General features: G+C 37.3%; 1 protein-coding gene across 1 annotated transcript in view; it reads left to right on the top strand.

Moving 5' to 3' along the window:
* DHX9 (DExH-box helicase 9) overlaps nt 1–20,939 on the top strand; it is a gene marked incomplete at its 5' end in the record, with an annotated part of 51,367 nt that overhangs the window by 7,701 nt on the left and 22,727 nt on the right. Inside the window, 9 exons of the mRNA XM_079696839.1 lie at nt 6,577–6,691; nt 9,287–9,399; nt 10,001–10,149; nt 12,522–12,568; nt 14,059–14,195; nt 14,481–14,570; nt 14,676–14,837; nt 14,976–15,053; nt 15,589–15,780. Of these exons, the coding sequence (XP_079552965.1) occupies nt 6,577–6,691; nt 9,287–9,399; nt 10,001–10,149; nt 12,522–12,568; nt 14,059–14,195; nt 14,481–14,570; nt 14,676–14,837; nt 14,976–15,053; nt 15,589–15,780 (1,083 nt within the window). The remainder of the gene's footprint in view (nt 1–6,576; nt 6,692–9,286; nt 9,400–10,000; nt 10,150–12,521; nt 12,569–14,058; nt 14,196–14,480; nt 14,571–14,675; nt 14,838–14,975; nt 15,054–15,588; nt 15,781–20,939) is intronic.

Raw genomic sequence — 20,939 nt, 5'->3', positions numbered from 1 at the left:
AAATTAACACTATCTTATTGTGTACACTTTTCTTTTTCTTTACCTACCTGTTTTTCACTTCCATAGTACCATAGTTTATTCAACTAGCCTCTATTGATGGAATTTTGTACTATCTTTTTTACTGTTACTTATAATGCTGACATGAATAGCCTATGTATTATGCATATGTATGCATATGAATTTTTGTATTTTTGCTGATCTGTCTGTGGGAGAGATTCCTTGAAATGGAATTGCTGCGTCAAAGGATATATACCCATGTGATTTTGCAAGCTATTACAGTTTTCTCTCCCCATAGGATAGGAATTGTATTATTTTGCAGTTTTCACCATTTCAGTCATTTCCAGTGGTTCTCAACAGGGGCAGCTTCCCCCCACCGGGGTGGGGTGTCATTGGCAATATATAGATAACATTTTTGACCAAGGGGGCAGGGGTGGGCTGCTACTGGCATCTAGTGGGTAGAGGCCAGGGACAGTCCCCCACAACAAAGAATTAACTGTCCAAAATGTCAGTAGTGTCAGGGTAGAAAAACCTCAGTCTACCAGCTCACCACTGCTCTATTTTTGTCAGTCTGTGGTAGATATCTCAGTATACCTTTAATTTGCCTTTTATTTTGAGTGAAGTTGAAGATCTTTTGGCATTTAAGGGCCATTTGCATTTCTTTTTCAATGAAGTTGTTCATATAGTTTACTCATTTTTCTGTTGTATTTTAAGTTATTTGCATATTAGCAATAGTAATCCTTTATCTGTGATATGTTACAAATATTTTTTTTTCCAGTTTGTCCTTTATATCTTTGTTCTTGCGTGTGGCATTTTCTGCCATACTAAAAAAGATGTTCTTAATGTAAACTGAATACTCCCCCACCCCTCCCTTTTTTTACCTAATCGGTGTTCAGCTTTATTTTTCACATCCTCCGTCTCAACACACTCTTCCTTTGTCTTCTCTGTTACCCAGTCTTTGTGATTTTCTTCCTGTCTCTCCGACTGCTCCTTAATTTTGTGTTCTATGATTCCCTCACTTAGTAGGGTATGGTCCTGTACCCTTAAGTATTCCATACCATAGTTATCCCATCCTTTGTTCATATTACTGTAAGCTTTGCATTCTATCAGGTATTGGTACTTGAATCTTTTTTGTAATGAATGCATCAATCCTTAACTTTTACTTAGACTAAACCATAATTAATCTTTTGATATCACTTGACATGGAGCTGTATATTTCTTCATCTTGAACAAAACCATTCACCTCAGTAGATCAACTTTAAACAAACAGGCATTCCCCAAAAAAGTGACTGCAGTGAGAATTTATGAAACTTCCCTGTACAACTTGTCTCTTTTCCTAAACTTGAATTTTTAAATTATGTACAGTGAACAGTTTTTCTGGCCTTGCTTCCTTCTATTAGATGAAAATCTTTTGGGGTTTGATGGGGATTTTGTTTGATTTATTCATAGGAACAGTATGCCCTCTGAAATAATGAACCTATTTTGTCACCTGTGTTGGGTGGGGGGTTGGTCACATCAATCTGTAGGTGAGTCTATGTTGAATACTGTGTTGAATTCTTAATGTAATATTGCAAGATTATCAGAATGCTTGAACCATTGTACATTTCACTGTATCACCTATATCAACAGATTTAGTAGTTTTGGTAGTCTTTTTAAAAATTATTTAATTTAAGAGAAAAAAATGATAGTGTTTTGTGTTTCTTTCGTTATTAATAAGTAGACCATTTGTTCTAAATGTTAATTATTTCTAACTTCTTTGAATTGTCTATTTGCTTATCTATTGGTAGTTCATGTTTTACTATTAGTTTTAGAATTAAAAAAATAACATTTTTTACAGTGTTTAATACATGTTCATTGCAGAAATTTTAGAAAACATAAAGATTATAAAAAAGACAACATAAATAAACTATAGTATTGCCAGTGTCGCTAAAATCTGTATTTTTATTTAGATATTTAAATGTGTATTTTAACATGATAGAATACAAATTGCGTATACTATTTTATAACCTCGTTTTTTTGCTTATCTTAATATAATAAACATTTTCTCATGTCATTAAACCTTCCTTAGGGCAGAGCCAAGTTTATGCATGATGACACGCCTTTTAATGCCCTTTTCTGCATCTTAATCTTAATAGATCAGTAAATGTAAAAAAGGAAATCCTTCCTGTCTTAGTGCTGCTATAACAAAGTACCATAGACTGAGCGGCTTACTTATCACACTTACATAAGTGTTAAGATAAAGGTTCTGTCTGATTCAGTGTCTGGTGAAAGAGCTCTCTGCTTTGTTGTTTTTTTTTTTTTTTAATAAGGACACTGTACCCTTTCAGGAGGGCTCCACTCTCATGGCCTTATCGCCTCCCATAGGCCCTGACTCCTGGTACTATCACATTGGAGCTTAGGATTTCAATATATGAATTTTGGGGAGACACAGGCATTTAATCCATAATACTCCCCATCACTGGAAAGTAGGAAGTTGTCCCACTAAAGAAACCTCAATCTTGAAGAAATTTTTTCTTAAGTTGATGTAGATAGAGAGTGAGGTAGAATGGAATTGTGGCCCTGGAGTGGGCAAGGTGGTGGAAAGAGGAAAGACAAGTAAACATTGTGGCACCAGTGCTGCTCACTGGTATTTTGCTGGGACCTGGCTATTAACGGTGTCCCAGGAGTAGGCTGTACTTTGCCTCAAGCCCTATGTTATCTGTATAAAGAAATCTTTCAGTCAAAAAGGTTGAAAATAAAGACATAAATAAAGCTGTACCAGGCAAATGAAGTGCAAAATAAAGTAGGAGTAGCAATATTAATATCAGAGCAAACTTTAAGGAAGGAAGCAGCAAAGACAACAAAGACAAACATCAATTCACAGTGTATCAGTCTGTCTAGCATTAGAAATACTAATGTATGTATTGGTAAAACCAAGATGGTAATGGGAGACAGTGGCAAAGGGACCAAAAAATTCCAAACACTTGGAAATTTGAATTCTTAGTTCTAAGTGAAAATTTAAAATTACAATTACAGACTGTTTAGATAACATTGTCTGTCAAAACTCTGGAGTGCCAGAGGAATGTTCTATTCAAAGGAACATCATCGAATGCTTTTATTTTTATACAAGGAATAGTTTTCTAAATGAATGGGCTACTAAGTTTCAATTCAGGAAGATACACCAGATACAACAGGAAGAAATTAATAAAGGCAAAATCAGAAATTGCTGAATTAGAAAGGAAAAAAGTATCAATAAAAGTGATAAGTAAAAATTTTTGATGTTCTTTGTAAAAGATAAATAGTCCATCCCAAGTCTAATTAAGAAAATAACTAGATTCACAGTCCTTTATCAGAAACTCACGTGGTTAGAGGGGTTTGAGAATGCAGCATGTTTCGTATTTGAGAAAAGTAATTTGGTGCACATACCATATCTTATGACACCTCTAACAGATCGGAGTCAGAACCCTGTAATCCGACTTTTTTACTGTATCACATTGATGAGTCTAGAAGAAATATCTACTTGGTGATCAACTTAATAGAGGTTTTAAAAAACACATTTGACAGGATTAATGCTTATTACCAATAAGGTACTTAGGAAATGGAGTAGAAAAATACTTCCTAGACATGCTAAAAGGTATCATCTAAAAATAATAGTGAACACTGTACTAAAAAAGTGCTGCTCAAAGTGTTTGTTACAGTTTGTGAGGAGGTAAATACAGAAATGAGTAAGAATTTAGAAATACTTAATGATGTTTTGACAGTAAACTTGTATTTGTTGAATCTAATAATTAGAAAACTTGGGCTTGTATTTTATGTTTTAGTATTTCATATTTCTAGGAATTTTTTTTTGGTATATTTTACAAAAATATTGTTCCCAGTGGATTAGGGGAAAAAACTCAAAGCCAGTTCTTCATCGCGGATAGTTGGAGATGCCCTGTGCTAGGGGAACTTCTGTAAAGTTAAAACAAGACCAAGGGGGCTTCCCTGGTGGCGCAGTGGTTGAGAGTCCGCCTGCCGATGCAGAGAACGCGGGTTCGTGCCCCGGTCCGGGAAGATCCCATATGCCACGGAGTGGCTGGGCCCGTGAGCCATGGCCGCTGAGCCTGCGCGTCCCGAGCCTGTGCTCCGCAACGGGAGAGGCCACAACAGTGAGAGGCCCACGTACCACACACACACAAAAAAAACAAGACCAAGGTGTCCACTGTCACCACCATTACTCAGTGTAATGCAGTAAATATAAAGGAATAAAAGGAATATGTAGAAAGAAATGAGGTGTAAATATTATCAAGAATTTAATTGGACAAATATCTTACTATAATAGTAAAAATTATAAAGAACTTGTGCATATGTAGTTTGTAGGACCTGTAAGAACAGTGCAATGGACTTTCACTGAAGGATAGCATCAAGAACTCTTAAGAGTCTGAGATTTTACCATACTTGCAAGCTAACAATTCAGATTGCCACAGTTTCATAGATACTGGCAGAAGACACAAGACTTTTGAGTCAGAGACAAAGGATGTTGTTACTCATGGGATAGTAGGCACCATACTCTTCATGTTTGCCTCAGTTCCCCCTTGTCCCTGAACCCCTTGGGGGATGGTGTGGAGTAGGTCCAGGTGGATGCTGAGGACACAGTGGGTCTGTATCACAGCTGAGGCACCTGAGCTTAGGAAAGCCCCCAGTGTTGGGGGGCTGCTGGCAAACCTGCCGGCTATCCTTATCATACTTGTTAGGAAACAAACCTGCCTCCTACCCTGGAGGAAGATATTGTCTTCCTCTTGCCTCCTACCCTGGAGGAAGATATTGTCTTCATCTTGCAAGTTTATTTGCTCTCCAAGCATCCTTGAAAAAATGTTTAAATAAAACTTGAAGAAGCATGAGATATTTGTCTCAGCAGATAGAAGAGTGATGAAATGTAGAGCCACATATTTGGGCGCACGTGTTACTGGAAGATGTTAGCCGGTGGGGGTGTTATTGTAAGACAGCAGCCAGCTCATTGTCAGGAAGTCCATTCTCCCTGAGTAAGTTCTATAAATTTAACATAATATTTGGTAAATTAGATGAAAAGGGTAATTAGGAAAAATTATTGCTGAAGAATTTGAAGAAGTTAAAAGTATTAGTCATTCCTGCTATATATTAATAAAGATTTTTAATTATTTTTAGTTTGCAGTAACTAAATTTGCATGATACTAGTTTCAAGATGGGGAGGAATGGTATATGCATACATGTGCCTATGTGTATATGCAAATAACGTAGAACAGGTCTCAGGATAGGAAAGGCCATTTTACTGAGGTGTCACAGCAGAAACTAGATTTGACTGCGGAAACAAAAACAAAATAACGTTAAGCAGCGTTTAACGAAGTTAAAAGGAAAAGGACAAATTATTTTGCAACTTGTATGACACAGTGAATAGCACTGAAATATTAAATTCTTAGAAATTAGTGGGAATGATGAATTATCCAGATAGAGTAATGGGCAAAGAAAAGGTAAATGAAAATAACCGGTCGCCATAACAACAAAACAAAACTAATACTGGTAAAGATGTAAGATGTATGCTGTAATTCCGAGGATTGGTGAGGCTGTGGGGAAGAAGGTTCTCATATAGAGTGCAAGCTTGGAAGTCAGCCTTTCTGTAGAGTGCTATGGTGCTTTTTTAAATCTTGATGCCTTTTAACCCAGGAAGTTCCCTTTCGTGAATTTTTCCCAAAAGAAATAAGCCAAAGTACAAAGAATTTATGGCAATGCTGTTTTATGGTTTAAGATTGGCTACAATCTGAATGTCTGTTAACATGGAGACTGTGATCTCCCACAGTCCCTATTTTTCTTTTCTGGTAGTATTGTATTATACTTGACATACTGTGTATTTATTTGTTGTTTATTTAGCTCTGTAAGAATACAGAATTAGAATGTAGCTGTTTGAATATAGCTCTGAAACTACAGAACATCTGGTTGGTTCATTATTTTATCCTCAGTACCCATAATAATGTTTACCACGTAGACGTCTCTTAACAGATGCTTTTTGGAAGTTGAACATATTTATAAAGATATTAAGTGGAGGGACTTCCCTGGTGGTCCAGTGGTTCAGAATCTGCCTTCCAGTGCAGGGGATGCGGGTTCGATCCCTGGTCGGGGAACTAAGATCCCCCGTGCTGCGGGGCAGCTAAGCCCATGCATTCCACAACTACTGAGCCTGCGTACTCTAGAGCCCGAGCACCCCAACTAGAGAGAAGCCCATGTGCCACAACTGAGACCTGACACAGCCAAATAAATAAATAGATAAATATTTTTTTTAAAAAAAAGAAAAGGTAAGTTAACTATACAGCATAAACTTTTTGTGGAAAAAAGATCCCACTTTTTGTGGAAAAACTGTATTCATCTACATAATTATATAATCTCCAGATGGAAAATTATGACCATTTTTACTACCCTATCCTTTTCTGCCTGAAATGAGAGCATAATAGTTTTATAATACTGAAAAAACAAAGATGTTAATATTATGAGGAAAGGAGAGGTGACACGTGGACCTCCTCTAAGAATAAAAGAATTTAATAGTCTCTGAAGGCAAAATTACTGACACTGCCTTGACTTTTCCTCTTGCAGGTAGCACCCCCTGCGCCCCCAATTACTGATGCACCTGACAGCACAGCAGATACTGGTGGAGGTTTACCAACAACCATGGGAGGACCTCTTCCTCCACATCTGGCTCTCAAGGCAGGTAAGGGACTTGAATGTGTGCACATGACTGAGAGAATAAGATACACCATCTTGCATGGTCATCATCTTTCTTTCTCACTTGGATAGATAGAAATAACTATAGTAAACTCATAATTTTCAGAGAACCCAAGAACTACATAAGCTTGCGAATACCACCAGATTATTTAATCTCTTTTATAAATTGGTACAGCTCAATTCCTTGCTGTCATTAGCTTTTACTAGTTTTTGATCTCTGGATAGATTTTGCACAGGCTAGAACATTTGGTTAAAGGGGTCTTATTTACTGCCCTTTCTTTTCTACCAAATATATTGTAGGCTTGTTTGTTTGCTTTATGGATCCCAGTCATTGCTGAATTCTATATATACCAAAACTTTATTAGTGTGTTCACTGTAGGGTAGATTAAGTGGAATATTTGTCAAATTACCTGAGTCTCAGATCCAGTGTTTATGAAAGAAGAATAGCAGTAGTATTTACTTATAAGATTATTATGAAGAGTAAACTTTTAAAAAGCATATAAAAAACTTGGTAGAGTTTCAGTTAATATTAACTACTATTTTTAGTTATTCTGCTTTCTCATCAAGATTCATCACTTATCAACACCTTTTAAGCTTCTCCTTATTTCCGTCTCTAGCACTAGTAGTTAGCTTTCTTTCAGGATCATACTTAGCAAAGAAACCATTTTATCATTTAATCAGCTATTATTGGGTTGGCCAAAAAGTGCCTTTGGTTTTTAAGTAAAAATAAAAGACACATTTTTCATTTTCACCAAGAACTTTATTGAACAACGTATCCACCCTTTTGTTCCACTACCTTCTGCCATTTTTTAAGCAACTTCATAATTCCATCTTCCCAAAACTTTTTAGCTTTTTGAGCAAAAAACTGTTCTAGGTGCCTTTTACAGTCTTCCAGGGAATTGAAATTTTTTCCATTAAGAGAATTTTGTAAAGAGCTAAATAAATGGAAATCTGAAGGTGCAATGTCTAGTGAATACAGTGGATGAATCAGAACTTCCCAGCCAAGCTGTAGCAGTTTTTGCCTGGTCATCCAAGAAACATGTGGTCTTGCATTATCCTGGTGGAAGGTTATGTGTTTTCTGTTGACTAATTCCAGATGCTTTTCGTCGAGTGCTGCTTTCATTTGGTCTAATTGGGAGCAGTACTTGTCGGAGTTAATGGTTTGGTTTTCTGGAAGGAGCTCATAATAGAGGACTCCCTTCCAATCCCACCATATACACAACATCACCTTCTTTGGATAAAGACAGGCCTTTGTTGTAGTTGGTAGTGGTTCATTTCGCTTGCCCTGTGATCTCTTCCGTTCCACATCATTGTACAGTACCCACTTTTCATCACCTGTCACAATTTGTTTTGAAAACAGAACGTTTGGGACTTCCCTGGTGGTACAGTGGTTAAGAATCCGCCTGCCAGTGCAGGGGACATGGGTTTGAGCCCTGGTCCAGGAAGATCCAACATGCCATGGAGCAACTAAGCCTGTGCACCACAACTACTAAGCCTGCACTTCAGAGCCCACGAGTCACAACTAGTGAAGCCCGTGCGCCTAGAGCCCGCACACTACAACTAAGAGTAGCCCCTGCTCACCACAACTAGAGAAAGCCTGCGCGCAGCAACGAAGACCCAGTGCAGCCAAAAGTAAATAAATAAAATAAATTTTAAAGTAATAATTAAAAATAAATAAATAAAAACGGAACATTTTCATTATGTTTAAGTAGAGAATCACATGCGGAAAGTACGGTCAAGAAGGCTTTTTCTGCTTAACTTACGTGGAACCCAAACATCAAAGTGATTAACATAACCAAGCTGGTGCAAATGATTTTCAGCAGTTGATTTGGATATTTTGAGCATGTCAGCTATTTCCCATGTGGTATAACATTGAATGTTCTCAATTAATGTCTCGATTTGATCGCTGTCAACTTCAACTGGTCTACCTGACCGTGGAGAAGTCTCCAGCACGAAATTTCACAAACCACTTCTGACACGTTCGATCAGTCACAGCACCTTCTCCATACACTGCACAAATCTTTTTTTGCATTTCGGTAGCGTTTTCACCTTTCTTAAAATAATAAAGCATAATATGCCGAACATGTTGCTTTTCTTCCTTCCATCTTCAGTATTAAAATGGCTACACAAAAATTCACCAATTTTGATAAGTCTTTTATTAAATGCTCGCTGATATGACAGCTGTCACATACAGTCTAACAAAATTGTTTTAAATGAAGTTAAAGACAAATGCTACTAGAGCCATCTTACAGGAAAAACCTGAACGAACCTTTTGGCCAACCCAATACATACGCAGCAACTTAAAGCTACATTGATAATGTATGCTGGGTTATCAGTCACTTATGATCATTACTTGTAGCACCCCCCTGTATACCATCTTTGGAATTAGCAATTTAGACCTGTATTCGGTCACGTAACACTTTTCAGGTAAGTCATAGAGGTTTCAGGCCCATTTCCAAATAACTGAAACGTTGGATTTCTAATAATGGAGTGCTAAGATCTAAATTAGGAGTATTTTTAAAAAATATTTAGGATCTTCGTACAGTTTATCAAGGGAACAATCATTTTCTTCCCGTAATAGAAAATAATTCTGGAATTGGGGCCTCTGGCTATGGTGCTCCTGGGCCCACCTGGGATCGAGGAGCCAACTTGAAGGATTATTACTCAAGAAAAGAAGAGCAAGAAGTACAAGCGGTAAGGCTGTAACCCTGTGTTACACCTCCTGGAATGTGATTTAGGACTTGGTTCATGGCAAGGTTTAAGATATTTGCAACTTAATAAGTTGGTGATTGTTTTAAATAGTTATTTGAGACTGATTGTTCACCCAAAACACCATAAACCTAAGCTGCCTGTTAAATCTGTTCATTAGAATTGCCTGTGAAATAAAACAATTTTTCATGGTGTTAATAAAAGATCTCTTCATCTGCTTTGTAGGAAATGTAGTTGCCTCAGTAAACCTTTCATGAGCACTCATAGTAAAAGCGTTTTGATAAGACAGAACACTTACTTTTCCACTTAATATATGTAAAGTGTTAAAACCAGCGTAAAAAATTTTGTCAAAGGTTTCTTTGGAACAGTTTAAATACAGTACATTAACTGATAGCTTGTTCATACAATAGGGCCATCACATGGAGTAAAAACTAAATTCTGGCTCAATTTTGACTAGGATTAGAAACTTAAAAAAAAACAACTTTTGCATTATAAAGCATGGTACAAAAAAGTTATAAATTTTTGTGCCTTAAGTGTACATAACTAAACTTAGTGCAGCCAAATTTAATTATCATTGATTCAACAGACCCTTGAATCCGAAGAAGTGGATTTAAATGCTGGGCTACATGGAAACTGGACCTTGGAAAATGCTAAGGCTCGTCTGAACCAATATTTCCAAAAAGAAAAGATCCAAGGAGAATATAAGTACACCCAAGTGGGTCCTGATCACAACAGGTTTGCTTGTTTCACTCTTTGCCTTCTGTAGTAAGTTAGGGTTTTGTATAGTCATTGTTCAATTTTTGTACGTGCTATCTGGTTCAGTTTGTGGATTAGCAGCAAATTGTGAAAAGATACGTTACTTTACCCAAGAAAAATTGTTATTGATTTGTAATGTGCAGTTTACCATGGTTTTCACTTAGGAGTGTGATTTTAGCTGTGTAAGAAGTTCTGCAAAAATCTGCTGTTTGTGTTGCTAGACTTTTAGGTTGTCTTACGAATCTGAGAGGCAAAACTCGTAGCCACAAGTAGTGGTTTGTCCATAATTGACTTAAAAATCAGCCAGAGGTAGTGAGTTTATTGTTCACTGTGGTATAAGAGGCAGTTATAATGTTTATTTCTTCAATGCATCAAGTTAGACACTTAAGTTTAGAGTGTTCAGAGGTAGATGGCATTGCGTCTAGATCCAAAGTTCCCATCAGCTTGGAAAGTTGCCAGCTCTTCAGTCCTAGTTTTAAGGGCTTATTGTAAAGCTGAAGGAGAGCCTCAATCTTTGTATGTGAGTTAAATTAGCACACTTTTATTCTGTTAAATTTATAAAACAACATAAAGGGAGGAGGTTGTTCTAACAGTGACAGTATGTTTCTCAGCCTGCTTGCTGTTCTTCCTGAGAGCATTCCAGGGTGTAGTAATTATTACTCCCAGGAAGGCTCATATGGATTAGACTCTTCTGGGGGCACGATATTTTATTGGAAGGGAGGGAATGTTATAATGGAAATCTGGATGATTTAATTTGCTGTCCTTCTATGAAATAAATTATTCAAAATACATCAAAAGTTTTTCCCTTGAAAATCAAGGGGTTCTTTGGTTGCATCTAGCAGCCCTAAAATAATTATAACTAACAAAAAACTTGGACACTGGTCAAAATGATGTTCAGAGCATGGTTCCCCCTGCTTCCCACTGTTTTGTTCAATCCTGAATTCTCAAATACTTAATTTTAACGTCAGACTTTTTTAAAACCCTCAAAGGTCATAAAGGAAAGATTAATTTGTTGATGATTTTTTAAAAATATTTTGTTTTTCTGCACTGATTGGGCTTAGTAGCACTTGGTGACTTTAAGAACGGTTAAATAATTTAAGTATGCCTCAAGCTTATTATAAACTTTTTTTTTTAAGTGTCTTATTGGCTTCTGATACAAAGTTGAAGAATTCAGGCTATGATGAGGAAGGCAGAAGACAGTTGGGGGAGCTAGGACAGCATTGCTCCTTATATGTCCTTTATTTAAAGGCATAACAGACAGCAACACCAGAGGTCTGTGTTCATACACACATGTGCTGCTGCTTAGGCTGAACTAAGCAATCACATGGGAAACTATTGTAAACTGATTTCTGGTGTTGCTGTTCCCCCTAGGTGGAGGAGAATGAGATTGAGTGCTGACTTTAAGCCTGGCTGAGAAACATACTGGCATCGGTGTCATTAATGAAAGGGTGGATGTTGTTCCCTTGAAAGCCAGTGGCCTTTGACCCCTGAAGCCGCTGTGCCTGAAGGTCAGTTCACGTGAGGTATAGGAAGGAATCTAACATTTATTTTTTTTCTAAAGTCTCACCTAACCTTTTATTCACAGCACAAACTCAAGGTTAGAATGTACATGAGTAGTGGAAGGATCAGAAAGCATAGTTTTCAAAGGGCATTTTTGCCCTTGTTAAAACCTAAATTTATTCCCTAGAATCTGCTAGCAATTTTAGCTATAATTTTCAAAAATATTTCGTCCTCCAGGACCTGATTTAAATAAAGTGTGATATAAGTAAGCTAAATTTTTTGTTATCAAGGGCTGCTTCCAACTGCAGGCAGATATCAGACCCCTGCCTCAGGGACCACTGACATGTGCACAGTGTTTGTACACCCATGTGTATGTGTGCATACTTGCGTATATTTATCTTATCTTAGCAGATTGAAATCATTAGTGGGTGGCCCATGCAAAGGAATCTTAAAACAATCAGAACTATAATTTAAGGAGTTTTAGGCCTATTTTATTTCTCGGCCTCAAGCTGAGTGGAAAATTCCTTTTCACTGAATGTATTCTAGCTATTCAGACTGCAACCTGTGAAATAAGAGTTAAAAGTAAGTAAATATAGAACCAAGAACCCTAACATTTTCTTTTCGTGAACAGTTGGTTCATCAACTTTGATTACAGCTGTCTCGTGCCATGTTGTGCATTATTTGAAGTTTATGTACTTCATTTGTTCTAGGATTGAACAGGCATAAGTGTTTACAGTGGTTTTTTGCTTTGATTTGCCTAAGCAGTTGGAAAGCCTGCCTGATTCGGGAGTCCTGGATTTAATAATTTCTAAGAGCGAAATTTCTAACCTTGTTTATATATGTTCTTACAGGAGCTTTATTGCAGAAATGACCATTTATATCAAGCAGCTGGGCAGAAGTAAGTGCTTCCCTGATACTCTGAGCCTTGTATAGTGGTGTAGTATTCGCTTTAAAGTCTTGAGCCACATATATATAAGCTTTATTAATTTGACAGAGTCCATGATACAAGGTAGCATTTAGGGTATTTTAGAATATTAGAAGGCCCAGTTTCCCATTTTTGCATGTGAAAAGAAAGATTGTGTTAGTTTACATTTCAAAGGGTAAGAGGTGGTAGGCTACTGAAGAATCTGCCACTGTCAAAGAATTTTTAAATGTTTTTTTATCTTTCTACATAAAAGATATAATTCCTTTGGGTAAGGCTAGCTAGGTGACATTTAGAAAGGAGTTAATCAGATGACAGGATTGGAGGCCTAAAAGTGAATGTGAGCATTTAAGAGTCACAGAGTCAAGAAGAAAAGGTGAGAAGGTTACCCTGAGGAAGCACTTAAGGAATAGGTTGGGGTTATTCATAAAGGAAGTAGAAACGCAAAGATATATTGCCTTTATTCTTAGTAAGTTTAAAGCAAGCGGTGTGTCATGCTTGAAAGTACGGAATAGCCCTGTGTACCTGGTTTTGTTACTAGCGAGTATTGTGACTTTGAATAAATCACACCTACATTGCTGGGACTCAGTTTACTTGACTAAAAATTGGGAGAAATGGCTAAAGATTCTTTCCAGCTTGAGAATTCTGCAACTAACTCTGGTGACTTAAATTTAGTATATCAAAGACTTCTAATAGAATCAAGCCTTTGAATGAATCACGAGGAGATGATGTTGAATTTTTTTATCCTAGACGTTAAAGATCAGTTACTCTCTGTGAATGGGAGTTTATTTTAAACTTATTGGAACACAGCTACAGTCATTTGTTTATGTCAGGGAAGAGCAAACTTCTGTAAAAGTCCAGATAAATATTTTAAGCTTAGTGGGTCACATATATCACACATTATTTCTGTCTTATATTTATGACTCTAAAAATTTTACAACATTTTTAGTTCCTGGGCCCATAGGTTTGTCAAACCCTGGTTTAAGTATTGTCAGTGAATGCTTTCACACTTGAGAGACAGAGCTGAGTAATTGTGACAGAGACGATGTGGCCTGCAAAGCCTAAAATATTTATTATCTGACCCTTGATAGAAGAAGATTGGTGTCTCCTGGTCTAGGCACTTTGGGCCCATTTTCTTTCCTTTGATTTGCTTTTTGATTAAACTCTCTTTTCTTCCCCTGTTTTAATGCCAAATGACGTTAATAACAACTTTGTTGAAATAGGTTATTTGCTTTTATAATGATTTGTATGTGTCTTAGCGTGTGCCTATAATCAAGATGGTTGGCTATTTAGTTGATAAGCTGTTAAAGTTAGCAGTTAGAATGAAAAGGAACTTAGAACTCATAACATACTCTGTATTTTAGGGCAGCTTTTGTACCTTACCTCCTAGTTGCTTATGTTGAGATGTTTTCTTTACTTAGACGATTTATCCTTCTGTCGTTGGTAATCCTGACCTTAAATTATAGGGATTTTTGCACGCGAACATGGATCAAATAAAAAATTGGCAGCACAGTCCTGTGCACTGTCACTTGTCAGACAACTCTACCACCTTGGAGTGATTGAAGCTTACTCTGGACTTACAAAGAAGAAAGAAGGAGAGACAGTGAGTCTTTAGACTTAGTTGCCCAAAGAGATAGTGTAAGATTCAGTTTAGCTTCTGTTTAATATTTGGCTAAAGAAGTTTGATAGTTCTAGGACTCTCGCCTCAAGAAATGGAAATGGCCCTACTAATCATCATTAAGTAATTCTTTCACAAGGGAACTGACTTGTTGGCTTTAGGACTATTGTAGACCTAATGTCGACTGCATACTCTTAACCCTACTGTAGTAGATTTGAGTAGTGTTTGTGTGTATGTTACATGATTTTCATGGCCATCCCTTTTCTATAGGTGGAGCCTTACAAAGTTAACCTTTCTCAAGATTTGGAGCATCAGCTGCAGAACATCATTCAAGAGCTAAATCTTGAGATCGTGCCCCTAGTAAGCATACAGCTATTTAGTTTACCTTTGTATTGTACTTCTCTAGTCAGACAAGCAACTAGTATTGTTTTTTTGTTTTGTTTTGTTTTCTGTTATTTTTAATAGCCTGATGATCCTTCTGTGCCTGTTGTACTCAACCTTGGCAAATTGGCTCACTTTGAGCCATCTCAGCGGCAGAACCAAGTGGGCGTGGTTCCTTGGTCACCTCCACAATCCAACTGGAATCCTTGGACTAGTAGCAACATTGATGAGGGGCCCCTGGCTTACGTGAGTGCAACATTGTTTTTGAGATCAGACTCTCGTGTTTTACTTTTGAATATATTTCATTAGGATATCTAGATAAAAAATGATTCATTTTGAAGCTGAATTATGCTTTTGTGTGATTGTTGCCTTCTCATTTTACAGGCTACTCCAGAACAAATAAGCATGGACCTCAAGAGTGAATTAATGTATCAGCTTGAACAGGATCATGATTTGCAAGCAGTAAGTCTGTGAAGTATTTAGACATAAGGTGCTCACAGTCTCAGAACTTTCTAGGTATGGGCAGAAGGACAGCGAATAATATGTTTTTGCTGTTTCTAGTAAGGTAGATCAAAGATACTAACCTAACTGCTAATCCTAGTTACCTCTGAGGGTAGTTGTTGTGAGTTAAGGGCCTGTGATTCTTAAAGTGGAAGATGTGGGATAATAACTTTTTTTTTTGGTAGTTTTTTGGTATTTTCTGAATGAAACAACTTAAAATGTTAAAGGAAATGTATATGTAATGTCTAGGGAGAAAAGGAGGAAAATAAGGGTGTGGATAAGGCCAAAAGATAGATTCTTCAGAAATTTAATGGAAAGAGACCGTTCAACTAGAGGTATAAATATATACATTCTTTTATAAAAAAGTATATTTTGAATATGCAGCCAGTGGAAAGGAATAACTTTTTATAGAGATGGCAAATTTTTTTTAGAATTAAGATAGTTGTTTCTAATACGTATGTTGGTAGAAATTTGAGGTGTAACTTTTCTAATACAGATCTTACAGGAGAGAGAGTTACTGCCTGTGAAGAAATTTGAAAGTGAAATCCTGGAAGAAATTAGTCAAAATCCAGTTGTTATTATCCGAGGCGCTACTGGATGTGGTAAAACCACACAAGTTCCCCAGTTTATTCTGGATGACTTTATCCAGAATGACCGAGCAGCAGAGTGTAATATTGTAGTAACTCAGGTAAGTAGCAAGCCAGCTTACGAGGTGTGTGCCTGGTGTGGATAGGGTTTGAGAGGTGGAAACACCTAGAAGCCTGACCATTCCTAATTCTTTGATCAGCTCCCCTTTGTAGTGACATAGAATTCTGAAAGTGGTAGAGTGTTAGGCCCTCTTAAATTAAGAAAAAGAAAGGCATGAAAGGAATTTAAGTCTGTGTTAATCCAGTATAACTCACAGATAAGCTAAACTGAACCATGTGGAGGATTCTTTTTATCTGGGCTAGAGGGAGTCTTTGGGCCTAGAATTGAACAAAACAGAGTACTTTCTCCTTAAGTTTACATCCAAACCTTGGTTCTCTTTATCTTATCACCTTAATGTTCAATAAAAACCAGTCAGAGCAAGAGTAGACAAGACAGAAAAAGATAGAAAAACAGATAAATGGTTGACTTTAGCTGAATGCATACTATACACCAGCTTCTGTTTTGTTTGTTTGTTTGTTTGTTTTAACATCTTCATTGGAGTATAATTGCTTTACAGTGGTGTGTTAGTTTCTGCTTTATAACAAAGTGAATCAGTTATACATATACATATATATATGTTCCCATATCTCTTCCCTCTTGCATCTCCCTTCCTTCCACCCTCCCTATCCCACCCCTCTAGGTGGTCACAAAGCACTGAGCTGATCTCTCTGTGCTGATCTCCCTGTGCTATGCGGCTGCTTCCCACTAGCTAGCTACTTTACGTTTGGTAGTGTATATATGTCCATGCCACTCTCTCACTGTGTCACAGCTTACCCTTCCCCCTCCCCATATCCTCAAGTCCATGCTCTAGTAGGTCTGTGTCTTTATTCCTGTCTTACCCCTAGGATCTTCATGACTTTTTTTTTTTTCTTAGATTCCATATATATGTGTTAGCATACGGTATTTGTTTTTCTCTTTCTGACTTATCTCACTCTGTATGACAGACTCTAGGTCCATCCACCTCACTACAAATAACTCAATTTCGTTTCTTTTTATGGCTGAGTAATATTCCATTGTATATATGTGCCACATCTTCTTTATCCATTCATCTGTTGATGGACACTTAGGTTGCTTCCATGCCCTGGTTATTGTAAATAGAGCTGCAGTGAACATTGTGGTACATGACTTTTTGAATTATGGTTTTCTCAGGGTATATGCCAAGTAATGGGATTGCTGGGTCGTATGGTAGTTCTATCCAGCTTCTGTTTTAAACAGTTGATTTTTTTTTAACTCATTTAAAGTTTATGATGCTAAGATACAAATACTATATTATTTAATATTTCTCTTTTAATAACAAGGCACAAAGAGATTTAAAATTGTCCAAGGTTAACACAGGAAGTTGTTGAAACTAGGATTCATAACCATACAGTTGGCCTTCAGTATTCCCCCTTTTGACTGCTACATTCTGTTGTTACCTTGCTAGCAGTAAGCAGTGCCTGCAAGTTTGTCGCAGTGCTTAGGGAAGAGCAGTCTTCTTAGGTTAAAGCAGTTCCTGTCAGCTCTAACCCTGTACTTCTGGCACTTGAAAGGAGAGCATTGCAAGTAGCCAGATACTACCTCTCAGGCTGGCTCAGACCTTGACTTAGGGATTCTTAACCTGGGAAGCTTAATTGATACTCAGGGGAGAGTCATGAATCTTGAAATAGCAAAAGATGTTTATACACATGCATTTATGTGGACATGTGCAAACCATATTTTTTTTAACATGTCTGAAATGAAGTATGTCTTAAAATTGGCCTCTATATTTTATAGGAGAGTTGGGTTTGGGGGGGCCTTAAAAAAATGACTGAAGGAATGCATTTAAAATAGATGATATTTTAAGCTTGAAAAAAATATGATAGGTCTCCATTTTTCTGGGATAGGACCCTTAGCTTTCTTCTTCTCAGAATGTTCTTTGATTGCCCTTCTCACTCCCAAAACTGGTTATGATTTCTTTGCCTCACAGCAGAAGTTCCAACCTCAAGTACATCAATAAAATATACTTGCTCTTAATGCTTATCTGATTTTTCAGGAGGTGTATTGTTCAGGAGGGCGCCATTTTACAGAAGAACTTTGAGCTCTGCTCTGCCCTCCTTCCTTACTACCACTCTCCATTTTTAAATTCAAAACAGTTCAGCCATATAGGCAGAAATGGCTGAATTCACCAAATGAGCTGAACACCTATTGTCTCACTCAGAAGTTGTTTGCATGTCATGAGTATGAAAAAAACTAACTCCCACCCAAGTGAGAAGTGATTTTTTTTTCACCTGCTGTCTGACTTATCAAATCCAAATTGTTCCAGACAAAAATAGTTTTTGTACTGTGGCCTTCAACTTTGTATAATTTGCTTACTAACTTGTGTCCCTTCCCAAATAATTTGGACATTTTTGGTGGTTTCATCTGTAAAATGAACAGATTTCTATATGTAGGCTGTAACAAACGTAAGAGCAGTGAAGCTACAGTGTGGAAGTGTGGATCAAATGTTATTCTACTTCTTTTGTGTATAAAACAGCTTTCACTTATCCACTAGTTCTTTATTTATATTGCTTCATAAAGTGATAGATTCATGAAATTGAAAGATACTTCAGAGAATTATTCCATCTTTCTACTCAGGGTGGAATGTTTATTATAGATGGTCACCTAACTTCTGCTTGAAATTTTCCAGTTGTGTGGAGATGTAGCCTGTGTCTTCTGATTTTGGACAAATGACTGACCTGTCATATGAAATCGACATTCTGTGGCTTCCATGTTTTTGTCCTAGTGCTTGTCCCCGAATCAGTCTCTGATTTCTCGTACCTATAAGTCTTCAAAAGTTTGTATAGTGTCCTAGTATATCTCCTTTGTTTTATAAACAACTATAGTTCAGCCATGAAGACAGAGTCTATGGTTGTTAAGCACATTCGAAGCATCAGCATCCTACCTGAGAAGGTAGGCCTGAACATACTGATTGGTCATTGTAGAATACAGTTCTTTTTTTTTTTTTTTTAATTTATTTATTTATGTATTTATTTATTTATTTTTGACTGTGTTGGGTCTTCGTTTCTGTGCAAGGGCTTTCTCTAGTTGCGGCAAGCGGGGGCCACTCTTCATCGCAGTGCGCGGGCCTCTCACTGTCGCGGCCTCTCTTGTTGCGGAGCGCAGGCTCAGTAATTGTGGCTCATGGGCCCAGTTGCTCTGCGGCATGTGGGATCTTCCCAGACCAGGGCTCGAACCCGTGTCCCCTGCATCGGCAGGCGGACTCTCAACCACTGCACCACCAGGGGAGCCCTAGAATACAGTTCTTAATAATTGTGGTATTATATAGTACTTCTGTTAAGGCAGTCTGAGACAGTGTTAATAATTTTTGTATATCACTGTTATATCATCTTTCGATTCATTCATTCATTTATGGCTGCGTTGGGTCTTTGTTGCTGCGTGTGGGCTTTCTCTAGTTGCGGCGAGCGGGGGCTACTCTTCATTGCAATGTGCGGTCTTCTTATTGTGGTGTCTTTTCTTATTGTGGAGCGTGGGCTCTAGGTGCGTGGGCTTCACTAGTTGTGGCACACGGAGTCAGTCGTGGCTTGCGGGCTCTAGAGTACAGGCTCAGTAGTTGTGGCACACAGGCTTAGTTGCTCCGCAGCATGTGGGACCAGAGCTCGAACCCATGTCTCCTGCATTGGCAGGCAGATTCTTAACCACTGCACCACCAGGGAAGCCCTCATTTTTCCTTTTTCCTCCACTTGCAGTCATATATAAGAAACCACATGAAGTCATTACCTAAGTTTTTTATGTGCTTGGTTAAATGTGTTATTTCAAGTCATGGAGCACAAGTTGAGAGTTATTGTGAACTAGAATAAAATAGAATGAGTAGCTCAAACCTTAACTCGTAACCTTACCACCAGCTTTAGTGTAAATTCTGTACCAAACTCACTGTATCCTTTTTGTGCCTTCAGGCTATTCATACTCAAGCCACTTAAAACTTAGGGTGTGAGTGTGCAACAATTGAAAATAGGAAATAGTTATTTTCTGACCTTAAAGATGTTGAGAGAGGTGAATTAAAATTGCTAGGATGCAAATCAAGTATGTTAAATTAACATCTGAATATTTTGGCAATCCTGCATGTACCCCAAGGTACCATCATTTCAGGATACAGCTGTCTGTCATGTAAAATAAACTCAGAACTTAGAAAATAGAGAAAGTGGAGTCTGGTATGTTTTGTGATATCTGATGCCTTAAAAATCTTGTATTTTATTGCAGCCTAGTTCTATTACCATGTATTTAAATACCCAGATGAGAAATAGGGGTGCAAAGTTCTGAAAGCGGTACTCTTTCAGTTATAGATCGCTAAGAAGAGAAATTACAGTTCTGGATAAATGTCAAGAGGGGTATAAAGGATGCAGATTTTGAATACTGCAAAAGAACACTTTGAGACAGGTCTTTAGCTGCTTGTGGTATGGAAAGTTTTACCGGTAATATTAGCTGTTTTAATTAATTAAAGTGAACATAGAATTGTGAAGAAGAGGTAATCCCTTAGAACTAACTACTACTATGGCTGGTCTCCAGGCAAGAGTAATAAGATTGTACAGAGCAAATGAGAGCAGATAAATATGCAGTGAAAATGTAAAGAAAAGCTCATATGCTGGAGGATAATTTGAAGTATTCTGTTGGAATGACTTAACATTATCCCTTGCTTTCATCACCACTACTTTTTAACTAGTCTCACTTAAATGGGTTATTCTGTTATTTAATCTAAATACAACATAAAATTATAACAAGAGGCAGAATAATTGGGAAAAGGCTTAGTTGGGAGTAAAGAAAATTTGTATTACATCTAAAGTCATGTATATGAATTTAGGCAAAATACCTTTACCTGTGAACTTGTGTTTTTATCTATGGAAGAAAAATCTCACTTATATTCTGAAGCACAAATAAAATAGTACATGCAGTCATGGTTTTTACTATTGTTACACAGATGTTAATTATGATTGTTCTGGGGGTCTCTATAGTCTTGAATCTTTATATTTATTTATAGAATATAGAATATTTCTATATGCTATAGAATATTTAAGAGAGGATAAGTTAAACCATATGTGGAAAGGTAGTTCTGCAGTTGTAGAAAGAAGGTGAACCTTGCTTTGTATTTATTCATTGTAGGGCAGTATGTAAAACAGTTATTGAATATCCAAGGGAAAAGAGAGAAAT

The sequence above is a fragment of the Hyperoodon ampullatus genome (assembly GCF_949752795.1).
Source record: "Hyperoodon ampullatus genome assembly, chromosome: 2".
Classification (NCBI taxonomy): Eukaryota; Metazoa; Chordata; class Mammalia; order Artiodactyla; family Ziphiidae; genus Hyperoodon; species Hyperoodon ampullatus.
This window is presented reverse-complemented; position numbering and strand designations above follow the sequence as displayed.